The sequence below is a fragment of the Grampus griseus genome (assembly GCF_964374135.1).
Source record: "Grampus griseus genome assembly, chromosome: 4".
Lineage (NCBI taxonomy): Eukaryota > Metazoa > Chordata > Mammalia > Artiodactyla > Delphinidae > Grampus > Grampus griseus.
Window position 1 is genome coordinate 13,645,953 of NC_138997.1, and position 23,548 is coordinate 13,669,500.

A 23,548-nucleotide genomic window follows, 5' to 3' on the forward strand; every position below is an offset into this window, starting at 1 on the left:
CACATGCCTCCCAGGGCAGAATGGTAACAGGAACGTGTGAAGCAGGCAGGGCAGAGGGTAATAAGGAGTGGTGGAGACTGTGGTGAAGCAGAGCACAAGCCTGTCTAAAGAGCTCAGTCTCCGCCTGGCTTCAGCCATTGCGGCCATGCAGGGGTGGGCTCTCAGTACTTTAACTGTAAGCGTCTTTGCCGTAGGCATTTTTGCCGCGTAACTGATTGGCTGTAAAGCAATTTTGCTGTAAAAGATGAAACAGCAATAAATAAAAGAGAGACATTAACAAAAATAAAAAAACATGAAAAATGAATAACAAAAGTAGAAAGACTTTATTATGAACTACAAAATATTTTAAAACATTTGAAATGTGTGTAGATTCATGGCAGTACTGTGCAAACAAATGATTTTATTTAGTGGGTTGTACCTAAGCACTTGTCTTCAAAGTCTTTCATTTGTAGTAGTATACATATTTTTGCTTGTTGGTTCAGCTCCTCATTTGGCATTCCACTTTTCTTTTTCGCTAAAATTTCTTCTTCATTAAGAGAGGAATCAGTTTCCACATACTGGGATGCATATTTATAACTGAGCTTTGTATTATGGTGTGGAAGCCCCTGCACTGTTGTTTGTTCTTGGTACATATTGTTACATGTCCCTTGACAGATGTTCCAAAGTTCTATGGGACATGTGGGCTCGACTCGGTGCCTTTTTGGCCATTGGCCTCTTTCAGATTTATGTAATATTAAAAATGGTAGTACTGTGTCAGTGGAGAGATGAAACCAAGCTGTCAACCAGTTGAAACCGAACTGTCCACCAGTTATTTTATCTTTTACAGCAAAATTGCCTTAAGGCCAATTAGTTATGTGGCAAAAATGCTTGTGGTAAAGATGTCTATGGCAAAGATGCTGACAGTAAAAGTACCAGGCATGGCAGGAATGCAGGACCAGTGAGGACACAGCCTTTAGTTTTTCAAGAGAGGCTGTAAGTTCAGATTATTATGTGAAATCTTCCAACTTTTAACTAATTCAAATTTAAAAGAAAATTTCAGTTGGGAGAAATAAAACCCATGTGTGGGCATGATTCAGCCTCTGCATTAGGCTACTTAATCTCTGCAGAGACAGCAACCATAGTTCCTTTGCTTCATACTGTATCTCAGTGGGCCTGGATCATGGTGAACAAATGGTTATTTGTCAAAAACATGAACAAATGTTTCATCATAAATTGAGTCCCTGGGGCTGGACAAAGCTATGAAAGGAGCCACCTCAGGTAGCTGTTAGTTAGGCCATGCAACATCACCCAAGCTAAAGTAAGGACTGTGTTTTAATAGCATCCATGAAATCATTTCTTCAGCTAAACCTGTACCCAAAGATAAAGCTTAAACTGAACTGGAAAGGAGAAAAAGGAGCTCAGCACTTCCACGTTTATTCCAGCCCCAAAAGGACACCTGCAGAGAAGCTGCCTTCTCCAGCACGGCAAGGGCAAGGCTCAAGTGTCATTTCCTGATGGCATGTTACAAAAAATCTCCTAGAAGAAATGGTGGAGAATAAAGATGCTCCATGTTCCTGTCACAAATAGAAGAGTGTTTTCATAAGGACTTCCTTCCTCTACTCTTCACATCTTTTTTTTTCTTTTCCTCTTATTATTGTTGTTATTACTCAAATCCAGAAATAGGGTATTAGGGTAATAGGCAGAGAATTGTGCAAATAATTTAGGATCCCTTGAGATAAAGACTTCGGGATGTTTTTGAGATAAATCATTTAAACTTAAATGGAATTGAAGTTAGATCTGGTAAAGTCCACTCTTAACGTAATGTATAGCCCTAGACGTCAATTCAGGACCTCTGGCAATGAGTGACCCTTCACCTTCATGTGGTCAAGAGGAGAGCACATCCATATAGAGGGGACACTCCAGGTAATTCCAGGTATGCCCTGCTACGCTTCTACCTCCACTACTACTTCTTCCTAAAATATTAGGGGTTTGAGTGTTCATGCATATTTTTTTTTCCTAAAAGAAAAATACTGAGGGACTTCCCTGGTGGCGCAGTGGTTAAGAATCTGCCTGCCAATGCAGGGGACATGGGTTCGAGCTCTGGTCCGGGAAGACCCCACATGCCACGGAGCAACTAAGCCCATGGGCCACAACTACTGAGCCTGAGCTCTAGAGCCCGCGAGCCACAACTACTAAAGCCCATGTTCTGCAACAAGAGAAGCCACCGCAATGAGAAGCTTGCACACCGCAACCAAGAGTAGCCCCCGCTCTCCACAACTAGAGAAAGCCCGCACACAGCAATGAAGACCCAATGCAGCCAAAATAAATAAATAAATAAATAAAAATAGAAAAATACTGTAAGTAATCACAAAATATATCCAACATGCATATTGGATAATTCTCTTTATAATGACTACACAAATCATTTTTTTTTAGGTATTAGGTATAAAATATTCATGGTAAATATAACACATCCTTTTGCACTTAATTTCAGGTGCTAACTGCAGGGTTCTGATGTAAAGAACACGATCTGTTTAAGGCACTGTCCTTAAGAAGTTCTGATGGCAGGAGTTACAGACAGTCAAGTTGCCAAAGACGTTCTTCATTGTACTGGAGCTTAGGATACACCCTTCCTGTTTTGCCAGGTTAAGTTCAGACCTATATTCCTGGGACCTGTTAGCAAGTAAGTGTCTAACATTTTCTGACCCAGGTGCAATGTTTCTCTACCTGAAAATTAAAATAATAAAATATATATATATAGTTTCCCTTCCCAAGATAGTATGTATATGCAAATGGGACTTATGTAAGACTCTTAAGTACACCTTCCCTATGAGTTAGCTAATGCTTGACCATCTTTTTCTTTGTGCCTATCAGTCAGTAGATAAAACACTCAGGAACCAGTGTCTGTCTGTCTGTCTCCCCCTCTCTCCTCTTTGTCTTCCTCTCTCTGTTCCTCTCTCTTTCATTTTGAGTATAAGCTAAAATTCCACTCATGTGTTGCTTTAAAAATAAAAGCCTTCCCATAATTGCCCTTGCTTATCTGCATGGATTGCTCCTGGGTTCTATCTTTATCTCAACAGAAGCTCACCTCCCACTGTCCCTGCGCTGCCTGGTTCTTGAGCTGTATCTTCCAGTCCTCGGTATTGGGATCTGCGCAGTGATGCATAGTGAGGATGACAGGGCGGGTCAGCAGAGCTCCTGGAGGCCCACAGCTCACCACAGGGGTCAAGAGTGTCTGAGAGTCCTCCATGGGCGGCCTAGGAGGAGAGCAGAGATCTGCGTCATGCAAGTTCCATAGTATTTATGTACTACGTACTCACTGAGATTTCAGATCTAAAGTTGCACAAATAGCTTCTTCTTGGATTTTTTTTTTTTTTTTTTTTTGTCGGGGGCAGGGGGCAGTGGTGGGGTTGAGGCAGAATTAAATGGGAAGACATGCACTTTATACCAAGACTTTGATCTTGCAAGACTTGAGGTCTTTCTAATAATAGTGAATCTGCCTGCATATCTTTGATCCCTCCCTTCAGACACAGGTCTGCCTTTGCTAATTTCCTCTGAATTCATGTACTGATACTTTCAGGATGGAATGAGAAGGAACAGGGTCCTTATGAAGTTACATAAGCATCTTTTCTGATAATACTTGCCAGTCGTTTCACAGAGTTTTACATACTTCCGTGTTTTTAGGACCTAACTTGAAAAACACTTCAAAAAAATCACTTTAGAATAAGGACACCCTAGAGCTAAACTTCTTCCAAATGACTTTCAGGAATAATTCAGGCTAGTATAGCAGATTCATTTTTTTCAAACATGACCAAGAAAGAATGTAGAACTGTATTTCTATAGCAATTTAAAATGATGTTTCTCTACATGTATACTTCATACTCTGAGAATTTGGGTGGAACGAATTTCAAAGATCCAAATTCTTTATTTTTACATGTTTTTTTTTTTAATTGCCTATTTTTTCCCCCAACAAGATTGTAACCAACAGCCAATGAATAAATTAACCCAAGCTGTCAGTTGATATGTGAGGAAGTAGCCCCAAAGCGTTGAGTGGATTGCCCCAAGTCTCACAACTAACAAGCACTGGTGCTGGGACTACAACCAATGCCTTTGCAAAAACAATACAACTATGTTGTCAGAATAGCATGAGTTAAGAAATCCTGGACTCACAAAATTTTAGAGGAGGAAGGGCCCTCAGGGCCAACAAGCACAGAGCTTCTCTACAAGATGCTGACATGTGGTTAGTGCTTTAAACTCATCCAAAATTGCAGTCCACTACTACTGAGGGGTCAACTCATCTATTATCAACTCAATACTTAGAATGAATACAATCTGTCTTCCTGACACTTCTCTCCACATATCCTGACCGGCTTTCTCTCCACTTTGGCATGAAAGAGCCTCTCAAGCACTTAGAGATTATTACGGTATCTCTAAAACGTCATCTTCTTCCAGATGAAAGCGCCTCAATTTTTGCAATTTCAACTAGAAAAGCATGGTTTCTTGATCTCTCCCTATAATTCTATCTTTATTTTCATAGAGATGTCTGTCAGTGTTTCACTATCTTCCCTAGAGTGAGGCATCTTGAAATGAGTGTAAGACAGTCACCCCTTAGTATCCATGGAAGATTGGTTCCAAGGACCCCCCGGCAGACACCAAAATCCCTGGAGGTTCAAGTTCCCTATATAAAAGGGCACAGTATTATATAAAATGGCATATAACCATTATATAAAAATTATATAACCATTATAAAAGTTTTGTAACCATTTATAACCAAAAAATTATATAACCATGATATAAAATGGAATATAATCTATGCACATCCTCCCACATACTTTAAATCATCTCTAGATTACTTATGATACCTAATACAACGTAAATGCTATGTAAGTAGTTGCCAGTGTGCTGCAAATTCAAGTTCTGGTTTTTGGAACTTCCTGGAAAAAATTGTTTTTTCCAAATATTATTGATCCAAGGTTGGTTGAATCTGCAGATATAGAACTCACAGATACAGAAGGCTGACTGTTCTCAGGTATACAGTATAGGGGGACTACTGTTTTCTCTGCTTTGGGATATGTAGTTATATCAGTGCCTCACGAAATTGTTGCCTTCGATCATTCTCAATTATTTATATTATTTAGCAGAATTGAGTTAGATGGGAAGATAAGAGATAACATGGTTAAACATGTCCTTTATAAAAGGAGGCAATGAAGCCCCAAGAAGGTTAAGTAATTTGTTAAAGCTAACCACTATGTATTCCTAACATGAAAGGCTCTTAGTCTCTCTTTGTAGGTCTGTGGTTGCAATGATGGCTTTTGAACTTATACAGAGAAATTTATATTTAGCCATCTAATTTTACTTTAATTGTTTTAGGAAATTTTTCAGGTCATCTATTTCTTAATGCTATGTCTTTCCTCCATATATTGGCTATCTCTTCTAGTCTTTTATCTTCCATAAATTTGATATGCCTGCCATTTATGTTCTCATTCCAATCACTGATAACACTGTAATACAAGAACAGGGCAAAGACAGAGACCTTTTCAAGGGCACTACTTGAAACCTCTCTCTAGTCTGACATCAATACTTTGAGTTTAGTACAGTCAAACACAAACCCATTAAAATGTACATTGTCCAGTTCATATCTTTCCATTTCATTCACATGGATATTACAAAGGTCATATCAAATTCCTTTACAATCGCCACAGTCACTTGAAATGGATTTTCCTCTAGTCTTTATCTATGGTTAATATAGAAATACCACATAATCTAGAAGTTAGCTTCTATCTATGGCTTACCCTCACTTAACACTCAATGAATGATAGAAGCTGTTATTATTTTTTTCATATTGTTGGAAAACTATTCTCCACGCATCTCTCATGTTTCTGCATGGTCCCGACTGTCTTTCAAGACAACTGTATAGCAGTCTCCTTGGAAGATAAAGATAGTGCTTACCTCTGGAGCAAATGGCAGACATGTCTACCTCCCATTATAAAACCCTCAGGTTCCCTAAACTCAATGGTATATTCCTGGAATGGAACCACTGAGTGTGTAGATGTCCTCTGACTGTCTTTACATCACCCTTTCAGAACTTGGGGAACTGGCACAAAAATGGAAATACTTTAGATAGTCCTCTTGCTGTGAGCAATAAAGTATCCTTTGTCTCTGACTCAGGAGTCTTGTGTCATTTATCCGTATCTACAAAACTGTGGCAGCCAACTTGGTAGGTCACAAGTAAGGTCAAATCTTAGAAATTCCTAAGTTCTTGGTGATTATTACCATCAGTGCTAAAAACTCAGTTAAAATTTGGCATATTTTCCCCTTAGTAAAACTTGGCTATCAGTGCTTCTTCTTTTATTCTAAAATTTCACTAGAATCTCCCAACCCGTGACTTTCTTTTCCTCCTATTTAGGAAAAGATTTTTTTAAATTATCTCTTTTTAGTCTTTTAATATCATCTCCCTTCTCACTGAATAATAACATAGTTTTATTAAATCTAAAGTTATCAAAGTACTTGGAAATGTACTTATATTTGGAATTATAAGGTGAGTGGTAGCTTGAGAACTCATTACCATCCCCTTTTGGTTTTCATTTCCCCTTTACGCAATTTGTCCTCCTTTGTTCCAGTCTGAAATTCATTCTCTTAGAACATGAGTGAAGTCTTGCTTTCATTGTGCCACAGTTGATATTGCACTATCTGCCTTAAACAGTAACTATACTCTTGTTTAATTCTACTTTTCCTACTGGGGCAAAAAAAGCAATGGCTGCATTTTCCTGCGCGCTACCCTTACCTTTTAGTTACAAGTGTATCTTGAGAACGAGCATTAAACTTTTAAAGAAAGAGAGTAAAGTGGAATCCATTTCAAGTGGTCCTTGCAATAGAGTTGGGGATTGGAAGCATCTGTCTCTCAGTCTGCTGTTAGCAGCGGGTGCTTGAGGCAGGAGGAGGAGGGATTCTTCTCATCACTGAGTTGGAACAGAAGGGAGAAGACTCCCTGCTGCGCTGGGGTGCCGTCAGACCTGCACTCCCCTGGCATGCAATACTGATGGGCACCATTCTTGGAGGAGGGATAGCAAGGGAAGGAAGGGGCAGTAGGTGTCAAAAGAATTTATTTACCCAGTGAGGTGCAAGAATGTAATGAATAGGGAATTGGTGATGTGGAATTCATAACAGGGAATGGAAAACAAAGAAGTAATAATGATAAGAATCTTTTTGGGTTTTCAAGATGAAAGAAGTAGCACTGAAATTGGAAACATCTCTAAGCATATATGGAAGGAGCCACCTAGGGAAGGTTAAGATTTAACTATGTGAAACCAAAGGTCAGAGCATTTAAATCCACATTTCCTTTATTTACATAAAGGGAGGATATTAAAATACATAAAACAAAAATAGTATAAAATAAATATAAAAAATCTGTTTTACGTTTTTGCAGAGAAGGGCTATACTTCATTAAGTCTCATGTGTTTTCTAAGATATTTAAGCAAACATTCTGTAAATATTAATTGCAGATGATATGGAAATAAACTCAAAGCAAAAATTAGCTGCAGAAACAGCAATTAAGTAGAAATCCAGTAATGAACAATGATTAAAGTTTTAAAGGCTTTTCAAAGTCCAACAAGGATAATATCATGGTAAATGTCCGATGGGTTCTGAGGACTCTAGGACAAAGCCCTCGGAGAGGAGTTTTAGTTTCCTGTCAGATTTTCTTATCCTTTGCTTGCTGTTATCAGCGAGGACAACTCCTCCTACACATAAGTGCACAATTCACAAAACTTTCATAAAAGCTATTGCATTTGCTGCCCAGGGCACACCTGCTAAGGTAGTCAAGATAAGTGTTTATATTACCTTTTTTTTTTTTTCCCCAAAAGAGGAAACTGAAAGCTAGAGAAATTAACACACTTGCCCAAAGCCACAAAGCTAGTCATAGGCAAAGCTAGGATCCAAAAACAAGTCAATTGGTTTCTTTCACACAGTGGTATATTCTGGGTTGCTTATCTAGATTTACAGCCTTGAGAAATTTCTGTGATGTTTGCTACAGCAAGCTCAAAACTGCTTCCTGAAAAGAATCTTTCTCCATCTACCTCTGTGTAGAGACGAGATGCCTTCTATTAACACACATGTCTTTTGTCAGGTCCCTCAGGATGACAATCCCACCCTAGGCTCAGCTGCCTTTTAAAGCACACAGTTTCATGTATAACCGGCAACTTGAAATACTTGCACTCTAGGTATCTGACAAGGAATATCTAACTCACTTGCTATCAAAAGATCAATTGAGCAAAAAAGAATATTTATGGAAGCCACTTTGAAGGGCGTGCCCCCATTTCCCCAGACAGACCAAAATGTGTCCCTGGATTAAGCCTGAACAGCTAAATACTGTGCCCTGGATTGAACTGCTGAATCCTTGTGGAATCATTTTACCGAATTTATCCCTGGGCTTTATATCATCTACTCACACTGAGGGACACTAACAGAAGTAGCCCTGTGTAGCTCACTGCTATTTTGATCTTTTGAATGTTGTTCACTGTATTAAAAAAAAATTTCTTTTTCTTTATGAGGAACCGAAGGAGAAATAATTGAGTTTCCTCCAGGCATATTTTCCCCTTTTGGACACATGGATCTTATAACCTACCATGTTTCCCTCTTGAAAGCTTTGAAATAGTAAATTCATGACCTACTAATAAGAAATATGCTGGGAATTCCACCAAATATTTTATATTCTAACTGCGCACCTGAATTTATCTTATCTTTCTAATCTTATTTTTTCTATTTTCTCATTTTTTAATCCACTTATTTAAAAACAATTTTCCTCCCATTGAAAAGAATCACCTTGAATCATTTCTTTAGAAGTAGGACTTCAATAAATAAACACTGTGGAGAACAGTGAGAGAATAAGATTTAAATATACCTGGATTCCACACCCTTCCGCCCTCTACCTTCAGTCTTTTTATAGCTGTTACTTCAAACAAGAAATTCAGGACTCTACCTAAAAGGATAATATCACTGAGTTTCACTGAGAAATAATAAATGTCACCTACTATTATACAAAGTTCCAAACAACACATTAAAATAAATGAAAACTTTCTGCTATATGATTACATACAAAAGACATTTTGGCCACTATCCTAACATTTTACTTTATTATTTATATGCAGTAAATATGACGATAGTCTTCATTGCCTCACCACTAACACCTTAAATGCTTCCTACTGGGATTTCATCCTTAAAAAAAAAATCCTTAAGGCAACCAATGTCCTAGAGTTGACGAATCCAATAATTTTTAAATTATCATTCTCCTTCTTTACAGTTTAATTTTAGCAAAACCTCTGTCAATCACTCCTCCATCTTGAAACTCTTTTTACCTTTGATTTGTTCCTATTATGATTACAATCGTTCAGTCTTTCATTCAAAAATATTCTTTGAGAAGCAACTATGTATTAAGCACCTTGCTAGATGCCAACTCTATTTATCTGCCTTATCCTTTCACGTTCTATTTAGTTTTGCCCATCATACCCAAACCTTAAATAAGAATATTTCCCAAAGTTCTTTCCCCAGTCCTCCTCTTTCTGCCTCTGCACTTTTTCCCTGGAAGATCCACTCACTGGTGACTTCCCATTTGCATCTCCAGCAAGAATCCTACGTCCCCTTTCGCGCACACCGTGCACAGCTAAATCAGAATTTGTCCTTTCTCTCCTTGAACCAGTTGCTGCTTCTGACCCCTTCATATTGCTCTCACAATTTTCGCAGTGCCCAGGGCTTGATTCCTAAATACATTCTTTGTGTTTTGCCACACTTCTAATCAGTTGTGAAACACTTTTTCTTCTGAAACATATTTTTCTTTCCATTCTCCAGACTCAGGCCTGGCTCCTTCCCTCCACCCCTCACACCTTGATTATTGCCATGGGCCAACCAGGGCCCCCAGCCTTTGAGGGAGGTCTTTCTGTTTCCTTTACCAATTCATCCTGCACACCATCACCACATCAATCTTTTAAAAGCGCTGTTATTCCTGCAGCACTTGACTGCTCAAAGACCTTCCATGGTTCCCCACAGTTTATATTTGGAATGTCTAAATTGATTTTTTGGCCTTTTGAGAAAACTGCTAGGCAAGTATAGAATACAGAGAAAGAAAAAAATTAACGTTCATAACTTCAATTCGTTTTTCAATAAGAAATGATGAAAGGCAAAATTTCAGTCTGAGTCAGATTCATTTTTTTAAACTGCTGCTGGAAACAAGGCAAAAAAGGTCCATGTTAGTGCCGTTAATTGTGGGAACTTTATCCACGGGGGCGTGGCGGGGGGGAGGGGAGGCTTTGCAGCCTTTCCAGGGATGTGTAAAGCAGAAGAAGTAGAAATCACGAGCGCAGCCTCACAGCTCAGATCCCTTTTGGTCAGAGACAGCCTGTCCCGTTTCTGCAGCTCATTCAGGCTGCTCATCTGCTATCCCGTGCTTTCTTTTAGAGCATATTCCGTAATGATAAGGCCCCCTCTTGTCACATTCACTTGCCACATGCAATTAAGTTCACACCTCCCTTTAGACAGTTCACAACACCAGATGACTAACTGGATACCATCCAGCTGGAAAAACACCCAGTTTGGGATGCAATAAAGGCCATCAGAGAGAGGGAAAATGGAGAAAAACAATCAGAATTTTCCTATAAACGCCTTGAAGTAACATATCTCCTGTTGTCCCCACAGTGTCTTCTCTGAAAGAAGTTCTAAGATCAGGTGAGGCTAGAAAGGGTCTTTGGTGAGCAATAAAAAGAAGCTGTGTCCCGCAATGCTCTATAATACGAAGGCAGAGGCTCTGTTTGTGTACTGGGTGCTATGGAGGAGGGATGGCAGGTCAGCAGAGGACCTTTTCGTGGAGATAAGCTGGGTGTGAATTCTGCCTTCCCTCAGTTGCTAACTGTGAAACCTTGGCTCTGTGACAATTTCCCTGAGCCCTAGTCTTTTCACGTTCAAAGGTGGAGCTCATCATAACTTGCAGAGTTGTAGTGAGGAATAAATGAAATTAAAGTTTATTGTTTTGTTGACTTCCTAGACTTAAGAAAATGTTAATGCAGTTAAAAGTATATCGTGTGTGTAGATGTACATCGTAAATAGCACCAAAAAATTGAGGCAAAGCATATTCTTCCAGTATTCGAAAACTATCATCAGACTACCCAAAGAATTCACTCATGTCATTGACGAACAAGTGAAGTTCCAAGGTATATCTTTTTTGTTTCACTTTGGTCTTAAATGTAAAAGAAAATAACAATGAACATGCAGGTCAAAACTGCCTCTGTTCATCAAAAACATAAATTCTTTGCTAAATCAGATAGTAATAAACCATTTATTCATAGCCTGATTTTGTCCAATTGTGGCTGAATTATAACCATAAAAGAGTTTGGCAAAACTCAGTAAAAGCCTTTTGGGAGAATCAATTGACTATATGAAAGTTATAATAAAAAGTATTGTATATCTTATCATCATTTGTCAAAAAAAAAGTATGCTGACTATATGGTAGCTATGTTTTGTATTATCACTATACCCTAAGACAACATTCTTGTCATTGTGTTTTTATAAGAAAAACGTACCTAGTTCACAACAGAAAATTAGTGGAGAGGACTTTCTCATTTATTTGCGACAATTGTCTTGTTTTTTCCTTGTTTCATGGTCTTCTGTGTGTATATTTTCTTTTGAGATCTTGAGGTTCCTCTAGCTTCATTTTTATCAACAGAACTTCTTGGATGCACACCAAATTTAATAGAGTAATTCCCTCTGCACCTAACTTCAGGTGGTAGGCATAGCAAGAGTGATTTATAGTTTCCTTTTCTTTAAAGTCAAAGGCAGAGGAAACTAAAAGCAGAAGTGTCTGGCTTTATCCATTTCCTGTTTTCTCCCTCCTTCATCCAAAGTGTAAAATTATCCTGGTCAGGGTGCGGACTAAATTGTGGGAAGAAAAATCACATGAGGCACCTGAGTGCCCATGTCTTTCAGTTTCAGCATGCCCTGCAGCAGCCCCTTAAGGCTTGATCTTCTAAAGATAATGGTGATCAGATGAAAAATAAGAGACCACGAACACCTCACTACGTCTCAGCATAAAGCACAAGCCAATACTCATTTCTGTTTAAACAAAACGTCCATGTTGGCAAAAGGCCTTGAGGGATGGATGTACTTAGTTTAGTGCTAACCTTGACTCTGGACAAAAGAAAGAAGTAAACAAAAATATAAAGGGATCTTGGAGTCTGCTAATCTTCATTTCTCCTGCTACAAAAGAAGGGCACTCTGAGGGCCTGTGAATGTTACTTTGCATTGAGAATGGAAAAATGAATATTTGAGCAAATACAAGCCTCTTTGTGATTTTCTCTTGCTCAAATTTAAGGCACATGAATAATGCTCAAGGAATTTTTATGATTTTCTTAGGCTAGTGTTTGTGTAGGTGAAAGTACACCACCTGAAGAAAACAATGTTCTGGCTCCTACAGATTATAAATACCAACATCTCCACCTGAGAGCATCATGGAAGAGCTTTTCAGCTACTGAAGAACGAGACTAAAAAGAGATGTTTTTCTGAGGATGACAGAGGGGAAGAGAAAAGGTATGATGCCTTACAATGAAAACCTAGTTCTACATTTGTCACTCATGCTTTGCATTCAGAGCTCAGGGCAGAGGAACCAATGCCTTTCCCCTTAGCAAAAATAATGATAATTACATGTAAGGATCTTCATGTCAACGTCATCTCTTATTTTAAGATCTCAGTGCACTTTAGAAGCATTCATCAGTCAGGCCTATAAGGCACTGTTTAACACACACACTTCATGTGAGAACTCATCAAGAAAGACCAGAAACAATTTGTTAGAAGCCAAACTGAAAACTGAATTTAGGACTTTGAAACTCCTCTTGCTATTTTTACTTAAAGTAACTTCATCTTTACGATTATGACACATTCAAAATAGCCCTTGGATTCAATCTAGTTTTAATCAACCCTAGATCCATTTAGAAATATAGATTTTATACGTGCTAAACATAAGAAGGAGAGGTCGATAACACTTAAAAGCTAGAAGACAGTCCCAAAAAGAAGAATCTACAGGTGAGAATAAAGTGCTAGGCTGAGGTGGGGATGGCAAATCAGGGATTAAGGGGTTGTCTAATTCTCTGTGGCCTTTAACCCTATAATGGCAACAGGATGGATTCCTGAACCAGGCCACGTGAAGCTTATGTCTCTTTGCATCTCTTGCACAATCTATGGATCACATTTCTGGCCATTTTTTTTTTCAGTTAACATGGCCACATTTCCACTTGGGAAAAGATCTCTAGCCTTCTGCCCATATTTAAGATCTGCAAAAGTGTCCGGAGCTTCAAAGATAAAGAGAAGTAAAAACTGACCTTTTACAGGTCTCGGTGAAAAAGGACATGCCAGAAGCAGGGCAATAAGGACCAAAATATGTTGGGTTTATTCTTTCTCATGTACAATTCTCCTCCAAGTCAGACATTGATAAAGTCAAGTGCACCAGAAAAAGCATATTTACCTCATATTTTCCTTCCTGTGTACAGTCACATACATTTCGTAGACTCTCCCTTGGGGAATGGCCCCAGCGGGAACCAGCATGCTTACTCCTGAATAGCAAAAGAGAAAAGCAGTCACATAAGACCTAGGAATCAAAAGGGAACTTCCCAGAATGCCTCTGAAGCAAGTGAAAAGGAATGAGGAGATTCTGTGGTCATACAGCCAAAATCCTGCTGCTTTTTCTCTAAAGACATGTAAATATTCATACCTGCCCTGCTTTCCTTCCCTATTGGCCTTATTTGTTACCACAGCTCCCTCTGAACTGTTATGGAATTACTTCAAGGAATGATATAATGTTTAAACTCCTGTTTTATTTAAGGAATAGACAGATGGTTTCACTGTTGTTTTCCTTGTAAAAGGAGGGGAAAACCAAAAACTGCTCTTAAAATCTCAAACAGCTGTAATGATGTATCGTTTCTAATTAAAAAAAAAAAATCCCCACAAGATTCAAAGTCAGGGAGATGCTAACCTCAACTGTATCAAAAAATGTTTATTTCTGAAGTATCTGGTTAGCATCAGTGTTTTCCTGCAACAGAATAATAATTGGTGAAGAACTGCTTTCATCATACATAACTCTAGAGAGTGAACACAATAACTCTAGAGAGTGAACACAACTTAGTCACAGCAGGTCAAGCAAGTTTTTACTTAGTTGCTAATTGGTGCATTTTGTAGGACTATTAGATTGAGCTCTGTTCTAAGTTAACTGTGCTGATAGCAGTGGTTTGCAACTTGAGCTTGCAGCAAAATCACCTGCAGGTTTTGCTAAAGCCCAGATTACTGGATCCTATGCCCAGAGTTTCTATTCAGAAGGTCTGGGGAAACTGTAGTTCTAACAAATCGCCAGGTGATGGCAATGATGGTGGTCTGTAGACCACACTGTAGGAACCATGGGCTTGCACTGCTGCGGTGTCATCAGAGAGTAATTCACGGTGGGCAGCAACTTGAAAATACTTAGCTCCATGATTTTATTCTAATAAATGCAGTTAATTTCAACTCAATAAAACTTTACAGACATGATTGTGAGGACAGTATTTTGCATGCTGTGAATGCCAAGAAGTAAAAGACAGCATTCTTGTCTTTGAGTAGCTTATTTAATTAGCAAGGCAATGGAATACGCCATATGAGCACAAGACAATAAGGAACCTGCCCAACCACGCTGGAAAGTCTCAAGAGTAATGGACAGAGAGTTAAAGAGGTATAGTTATTCAAAGCCTTTGTATATCTGGTTGAAAGTGTTGAGGCATGGCCTTCTTGAGAAGGAAAGTAACATGAGCCTTGTGGTGCTGTGGGAAGTGGAATGTCACGCTCGTGTCAGGATGGTTTGGTGAGGCACAGAGTGGAAGCAGGAAGACCACACGTGAGGCACCCAAGCCTCAGTATTTTTATTTTTTCCAATGGGAACAATGAAATGTACCTTTATGTTTGTTATGGGGATGAAACAGACTATGGATGTAAAGTAACAAGAATAAGGCCTGACACATTATTAGGTAACTACCGTTACTGTATTAAATAAAATAATGCATGCAGATCACCGATGCCCAGAACATATTTAAAACATGCTAGCTCCCTCCTTTCCACTTAAGAAGCCTTTATAATAATTCATATGTGAAAAAGTGACAGATGTAGAAGTGCAAAGGAGAGGTAGAATCCAGTGGATATCATGAAAAAATAAGACTGTCTTGGGAATAATATAATGTTTAAACAATGTAAGAACAATAGAGTATAATTTGATCTATTCATTTGGTAGACTATTAAAAATATATTTAAAATCATGATTTTAAAAAGCATGCAATAGCATGAGAGTGAGAAAAATCTGAATAAAAGCACTTTATGTAATGTGTGATCTCAGCTATGTAAAATATATTTTAAAAAAGGAAAAATGGGGGCTTCCCTGGTGGCGCAGTGGTTGAGAGTCCGCCTGCCGATGCAGGGGGCACGAGTTTGTGCCCCGGTCCGGGAGGATCCTACATGCCGTGGAGCGGCTGGGCCCGTGAGCCATGGCCACTGAGCCTGTGCGTCCGGAGCCTGTGCTCCGCAACGGGAGAGGCCACAGCGGTGAGAGGCCCACGTACCACAAAAAAAAAAAAAAGGAAAACTGATATTCCATTAAATATTTCAATTTATTAAAATATACTTCTAAAGATATAGGGTGAAAAATTGCCAAGGTGCTGAAATGGGGGACTGAATTAGAGGAAGAGTCAAAGACAAGTCCATATTTAGACGTGAAGACCAACTGGCTCTGTATATTACTTGGCTCTATGGCTGTTTACAAATTATATTCTCTTCTTATGCTACATATAAACCTTAGTTCAATCAAATTGTTTCTTTTTACTGTGTTCACAAAATAATCTGTCTGATCCAAAAGAGCTACTGTACACTTACAGAGGAATCCATTAAACCCTCTCATAACTGATAGTTCCCAGCCCATTGCAACTACTGATTAATGAATACCAAACTTTAATCAAACGTTACGAGTCACTAACTTCAGTTCACTATTTAAGAGCGTTATGGGGCTTTATGCTCTAGAAGCAGATAACTAAACAAACTGAAAGCTGAGTAATACTACAAAAAGACACGTGACGAAGCTGTGATTCTCGGTAGATATATCAGAGGTTGGAGTGAGTACCTTATAAATACCTTGAGCCTGAAGAGTGTGTAATAAAGAGGTAACAAATGAAGATCTGATGTCTATTATCATGTCCTCTGATCATCTAAAAATTCGTATTCTGAAGTACTGCTTCCTGTAGGAAATTGGAACTGAACCAACTGATATGTTTTCTAATTAATTTGTCCTTTTAAAGCGTGATGACAACAGTGAGGGCTTCTGGCTTAATGTTGCCTTCTGAAGCGCTATTAAAAAGAAGGTCAATGACAGTTCTAAATTATGCCTCAGCAGAAAGCTGTGAGTGTAATATTTCTAGAGGAAGTGTTTTCAGAGTTGGTTGGAGAAAGATAAACGGTTTTGCTGATTTTGACTGAGGTAATGTTTGGTTTACACTGAAAGTAGATTTGGGTTAGACAGGATACATTTAACTTTTCAGGCCTCATGAAAACAAATAATAAAGATTTTGGCACAAGAATAAGTTTTCAAGCTCTGTCTCTGCAATGTAAAGACCTTTAAGAATTACCTGAATTGGGAATGATAAGGTGACCGCCGAGGGAGTTGAAGGTGCCAAACGCAGTGCAGGATGGGTCCGTCTGCCTTGCTAGACTCTGATTCTTCAGGTTGAGGGCCTCATTCTCCAACAAGGATTGGGTCATCTGAGGGGACAGCTTTGATGCAAACTCAGAGAGGTCATCTTGGGGTGTGACAGCCCCTGAGGTATTGTACACTTTGATTTTCAGGTTAGGCAGGGGATCCAGAATCGGAGAGTTGGTCATTGGGATTTTGTCCGAAACATCATGCAAGGCATAAACGGGTCCTCTGTACATGGCTGCAGCTGACGTGAGGTCTGGGGGTACTGCCAGGAGATCTGAGTCAGAAGGAGAAGGAACGTCCATTTGTATTCTTCATTCAGGCAACCTACACTAGCCAGACGCCCCCCAACACTTTCTGAGCCAAGAGCAAAGCAAGTCAACAAATATTAGCACTGGATAGACTCTAAAATTCTGCTGAAAACAGCACAATTAGATAACTAGGATCTGTTTTATTATTGGCTACAAATAAACAGACAAGTTCATTCTGTATTCCGCCTTGAAGTCTACTTATTGTGTCTATGGTACTTAGTTATTTCAACAAATTGGATTCGTGATCCTCACTAGCTGACTAGGTAACAGTTTCTCCTGTCTATACTGGATTTGGGTTCATCTGTAGACCACTGTATTCATAGCAATACAAGATGTCTTATCAAAAGGAAAAAAAAAGGAAACTCAAGAAATCAATCAACCAATCTGTGTACTCTTCAAATAAAAGTTTAAAAGTATGACAGAGAGGGCTTCCCTGGTGGCGCAGTGGTTAAGAATCCGCCTGCCAATGCAGGGGACACAGGTTCAAGCCCAGGGCCGGGAAGATTCCACATGCCGCAAAGCAACCAAGCCCGTGTGCCACAACTACTGAGCCTGCGCTTTAGAGCTCATGAGCCAAAACTACTGAAGCCCGCATGCCTAGAGTCTGTGCTCCGCAACAAGAGAAGCCACTGCAACGAGAAGCCCGCGCACCCCAACAAAGAGTAGCCCCCGCTCGTCGCAATTAGAGAAAGCCTGCGTGCAGCACCGAAGACCCAACGCGGCCAAAATTAAAATAAATAAATATATTTTAAAAAAAAAGTATGACAGAGCAACCTGTTAGAGAAGGAAAAAAAAAAAAGATCTGTGCACCTTGTCAACTCTAATTTGTTATAATCAACAAAACAGACGAAAATCTCTGTCTTCATGGAGTTTACATTCCAGCTGATGTAACTGCATTCCAACCCGGTGATTTCACTGATTTTGAAGACACACAGGGAGGCTGCTTACATGCATAAGTCCAAGTGGGAAGTGCAATGTCAACTGACCTTGCCTTGCTGCCTTGATGTTCACAGGCTGAAAGCCTCCATTGAGTGCAGAAGAGTCAATAATATCAGACTCAAAGTCACGATGATTCTTCCGATACACAAAGAGGGCCACAACTACAGAAATGGCCAGGCACACTATCACAGCTATCACAATGCCAACATACAGAGCAACATCATCTGAATCAGGAGCAGCTAAAGGGGAGAAGGAAACATTGAATTAAATGGTTAGAGAAATTGCCCACAGTACACATAGGTATTGCTATCATTTTTTTAGACATTTATTGCCTTTTTTATAGGTTAATTTCAAAGCTATATAAAACTGTGGTCTTTCAGTAGAAAATTTTCTCTGATTTCTTTCTTTTTCTTTCTCACTCTGCATCTATCCACTCACTAATCTATCTTAAACTGGGCAACATAACAGACCATTTATTACAAGGCGTAAAAAGAAACTGGAGCTAAAACCCTCTCAACCCACAGGAAAAAAAAAGTTTATTACTAATTTCAGGTGGAAAAGTTTGGAAGGCAGCTTTGAATTCTCTTATAGTTCTTTATAAACATAAACACTCTATTAGAAACGTCTGGCATGTTCTGAATCTGTATATTTATTGAACCAGAATACTTTTCTAAGTATCATTCCAAGTCACAAATTACCTTCCACAGCACTCTTCTCACTTTCCCCTAAATCAATGAAGGGGTGGGTGGGAACAGTGGAACTAAGCAAAGCAAACATTGGAAGCAAACATGTTGGGTTTGAAAGGTGGGCTTTCAGAAGACCCAGATCTGGGGAGCAGAGGTTAATGCTGATAACTCCAGGCTTTTGCTACAGATTCAGTATTACCTCTGAGAACCCTGAGCTTCTCATGGTTACTTGTCAGAGATTTACATTTGAGCTACTCATTACTGGAATAAAATACAGCTCTATGGTGTACCCAGTAAGATAAAGGCCTGGTTCAGCGATCAGAAAGGTCAGCCTACTCCCCAAAAAGGCAATTAAGCATTTGATTAACATGGTGTGAGGTCAGCTGGGAGGTCTATCTCTGGGTAAGGCAAGAAGAAAAATCCTGTAAATGTTGCATGTTTCCTTAGTGGCATCAGAACATGCTCTGATCCAACGGCAAATGGTGATAAAAGCTGATCATTTAAAGACAACAAACCGATAAAATGAAACCTTTCCTGAATCCCTCAGACATCTTTGAGTCTCTATCATTAGTTTTCCGTGACCCACAAAAACTGTCAGCAAAATTAACCAAAGCTGGTCCCGTCACTGTGAAAGGTGATTAAACTGGTACTTCAGATGGTCAAGAACAACCTTCTTATGCTCAATTTTCTACATGTGCATTTTGCAGGAAGGGAATTTTCAGGTTTGTAGGTCCCATGGCTTCCTAAAAGTCACGGAACCACTACTCTCTCCTAAGACTCACTGCCACGTGGTTTATGTGGTGAAATGACTCTTCATTTTGATTGCCACCGGCCCACGTGATCACCCACACGCTCATGTCATGTACCTTCAACACACTAACAGTAAAAGAGAATTCCCTATGGGAAATCGTTCCATCTCTTTTAGGATTTTGTGTTTAAATGTACTGTATGTAAAAGAAGCCCTTCTTTTTAAACAACTGTCTTTCCCAAAGTTTCTATAATACCTGCTCAAGCATCAATCAAGTCAATACTGACGGATCTTTTCAGGAAACCAGTGACATACCAAGCCCTCCTGGTTGTGTGAGCACTACTTTCAAAGTGCGGACTTCACTTTGCTGCTGGGTTTTATTTGAGGCCCTACAGCAGCATTCTGAACTCTGGTCAGAAAGTGTATCTAAATCCTTAATGTTTTACTTTACCAGGCTGTAATTACTTATTCAATATTCGTGATTTCTAAGTCAACAGATCTGCACTTTCTCAGCGCTTTCCTTTTGAGCATTTGAACCCTGCCCTTTATTTAGATCCACATATTTCATGATATGGTTTGTCAGCTACTGGGACTTAAGCTTTGAATGGGAGACTGATAGATTTTAAAGCTGGCAGAGGCTTGAAATGACCCTTTCTTCTTTTCAGCAGTGAAAATCTAATTTGTTTTTCATGTTAGAATATATTAGGCACCTATTTCCTGTGTGCACATCTGTGATCCAAAGAAAGGTAAACTTGAACTGGGGGCAATAACGTTAAACGATTAGTCAGCAACATAAAAACCAAACATCAAACTTACAAGAAAATCCATATTCATTCTGGGTTCTCTGCTCAGTTGAAATAGGATAAATGAAACCTTGAAAAGAAACAAAAAAATGAAACAAAAATGGGAACAAAATCAAATGAATGAGGGAAACAAAATGAGAAGCACGAAAAATGGTTTAATTAAAATAAAAGGAGAAGAAACCTGGGTCCTTTAAAATTCTGGTTCAGAATTATGATTTTGCATCTCCTGTCTGCTCTGGAGTCTCCCTAAGAATTAATAAGTAGGCAGATTGAATTTCAGAGCCCAAACGGGTCTCGAGTCACTAACTTTGGAGTGCTTAAAGTCCCTCTTTTATTGAGCATAAACTCTAATGGATCTAATTTATTTCAGACATCAAGGGTCATTAGCATAAGGAAAATCTTTTTTCCTTATCCCTGCCATATGCCTTAATTCCCAGGACATATTCAGGAAGGGTCTAAACAGTTTTTTCCTCTTTTATTTAATCGTAACAGCTTGCTCTCGGTCTAATAGAACTAAAGAAGGCCTGTCGTCATTGGTCAAAGGTTAAATATCCATTTACAGAGCTGAGTAAGACCACCTCTCCTCCTTCCCTCTCAAATCTACCTTTTGGATTTTCAGTTGTTTCTTGTCCCTCCATTTAATAGGAATCCAATAGGTTTTGCCCAGGGACTGAGCAGTTTGTCAATGCAATGGAAACTGGATGCTTTTTACTTGAAATCATTCAAAAATCAATAAGGCCTAGAGGTTATAAGGTTGTTTATTTTAGGGCTTCAGAGGAATAGTGCAAATTGGGCAAAATAAAAATCTCATCCCAACAGTAAATGCAGAAATAACACTAGCAGTTTTATTCTTCTTTCTTTTTAGTGTATTCCAAGGAGGAAACTGATGATGGTGGTGATGATGATGACTGATGATAATAACAATAAATAATAGTAATAATGTGAAGTAGAAGATTGGGAGAAAACATTTTTGAAATGTGGAACATAAACTTTTTGAAATGAAAATCTGTGGAAAAATTTAAAGTATCACATAGCTGGCACCCACGGTTTCCTACTATTTAACATTCTGTAACATATGAATTAATCAAATGACACAGCACCATTTGGATTAATGGAATGAAGATGAATAAAAGCCAGGTGAATTAAACTTTCCGAGTAATACTCAAGGGCAAAAAATGTAGAGAGACTGCAAGAATCACAATTAATTGGTTCAAAATTAAAGGCCTCTAATGCTTTAACACTAAAGGTAACTCTAAATCGTGCCTTATGTAGATCTTCCGTAATTTGCTGAACACGCAGTTCTCACAAGCTATTTACCTATTTTGGGGAACTAGTTCGGGAGAAACATGCAGTGCTACCTTAATGAAAGAGAGGTTTGCTGTAGCACAGACAGGTTTGCTCTCAATTAATTTTTAATCATTTATTTTAGAGCAATGATTGCAACCTCCTACTCAGTTTTATAAATATTATATTCCTTGTTCCAGTTGTCTGAGTCCATGTATTAGGTTTGATTTTCATTTTTAAACACTTCTGTCTGGGAATAACCTTTTTCCATTTGTATTCTGTGAACTCAATAAAAGGACATCTGGGACATACACAGGCACAAGAAAAAAGGTTATTTTTGAAACCCAAAGACTTAAGACAATATAATTTCACTGCTAGTACAGCGGACCAGATAAGTGATGTCATCGTTGTAGGGGTGATTTTAAGTGGAAGGATGTCAAAAGATTTTTCTTCTTTTGTTTTCCTTTGCACATGAGAGGGCCCAGAAACAAGTGTCAAACAGGGTATTTGGGGATGGTCTGATGTTCACCATGAAAATTTTGATAAGAATCAGGGTGGGCCTGCTGGAGTAAGCAGAAGAGCTGTATCTTGTAAAGGCAGAAGCCGATCTCCAGAGAGATAGGTCTGAAATTTCACGCTGTGAAGCAGTTTTGGGTTCTCCTTGGCTTTCATCTCTACTTCCCAACATAATCCTGGCTCTTGACAGGCAGATCAAGGAATAATAAAAAGGAAATTTATAATCTCTACTTTCCCATGTTTCTGTAGATCTGGACCACTCAATAAATACTTTTGTGCCTTGTGGTAATTTATCTGAGACTTCTATTTCCAGGCACAGAACTGGAATCTATTCATTCGTTCATTCATTCATTCACCTAACAAATACTCTTGAACCCTATTACTATATGCTGGCTTCTATTTTAGGCATAGGGGCACAATGACAAACAAGATGGGAAAAGTCACTGCTTTCATTCTTGTTTAACAGAAAATAAACAAGTAAACAAAATTATCAAGGTCATTTCAAATGCCAAAAAAGTCCTCTTGGAAAATTAAAAAAAAAATGTAATGTGATTGGAGATTAAAAAATGACCAACTTAGGGAATCAGGGAAGAATTTTCTGTTGAAATGAAATTTAAACTGAAGCTTGCACAAGGAGAAAGAATCAGCCAAGTAAAGATCTGGAGGGAACAATGTTCCATGAAGAGGGACAGTGGATGCAAAATTCCTGACATAAAAACGAAGCAGGGCTTCCCTGGTGGCGCCGTGGTAGAGAGTCTGCCTGCCGATGCAGGGGACACAGGTTCGTGCCCCGGTCCAGGAGGAGCCCACATGCCGCAGAGCGGCTGGGCCTGTGAGCCATGGCCGCTGAGCCTGTGCTCCGCAACGGGAGAGGCCACAACAATGAGAGGCCCGCGTACCGCAAATAAATAAATAAATAAATAAATAAAACGAAGCAGTCGGATGGTAGTGAGTGAAAGGAAAGAGGGAAGGGGTAGGCTCAGAGTGGGTAGCAGCCAGATCTTGTAGGCCTGGTGGTCCACCAGGAGGAGTCTCAATTTTATTCTAACTGAAATGCAAATCCTGTCATCAGATGTAATGCTGAAAAGATCACTTTGGGCAGCGAAGTGACAGGATTTTATGGATGGTTTCTACAAAACCTGGCCTGGGAGATGTCTATCAATAGGTGTATCAATATATTTAATGAAGTGTTTGCATGTGAGGTTCCTCTAAAATTTTTTTTAAAAAAAGTCTATTAGTTATTTCTCACGGCTAATAGTGACCAATCTAGCCACACTGTTATTTTCCTACATGGGAAAATTTAAAACAGACGAGTATTAAGTACACTCACCAATGTGGTTCAACATCCCAATTTACTCTGTTAAAGAAACACTGATAAAGAGTTTTGGAAGGCAACTCTAAAACTTTTTCCATCCTTTTCAAAACCCTTCTGCAACTACACAACTAAAACATCCCTTAGGAAGCTGGGTATCAGAATAGAAGGGGATTACTGTTCTATCCCCCAAATGAGGAGAATATAGAATCACTTTCTAGAGTTTGTTTTTATA

General features: G+C 39.0%; 1 protein-coding gene across 2 annotated transcripts in view; it reads right to left on the reverse strand.

Annotated features, from left to right (window-relative positions):
- The window catches only part of UNC5C (unc-5 netrin receptor C), a gene marked incomplete at its 5' end in the record, with an annotated part of 395,086 nt that overhangs the window by 23,778 nt on the left and 347,760 nt on the right, over positions 1–23,548 (reverse strand). The window contains 5 exons of one of the 2 annotated variants that reach the window (XM_082653165.1): positions 3,068–3,236; positions 13,481–13,568; positions 16,647–16,991; positions 18,012–18,203; positions 20,215–20,271. In XM_082653165.1, coding sequence (XP_082509291.1) covers positions 3,068–3,236; positions 13,481–13,568; positions 16,647–16,991; positions 18,012–18,203; positions 20,215–20,271 — 851 coding nt within the window. The remainder of the gene's footprint in view (positions 1–3,067; positions 3,237–13,480; positions 13,569–16,646; positions 16,992–18,011; positions 18,204–20,214; positions 20,272–23,548) is intronic. The other variant, XM_082653166.1, reaches the window with a different exon arrangement.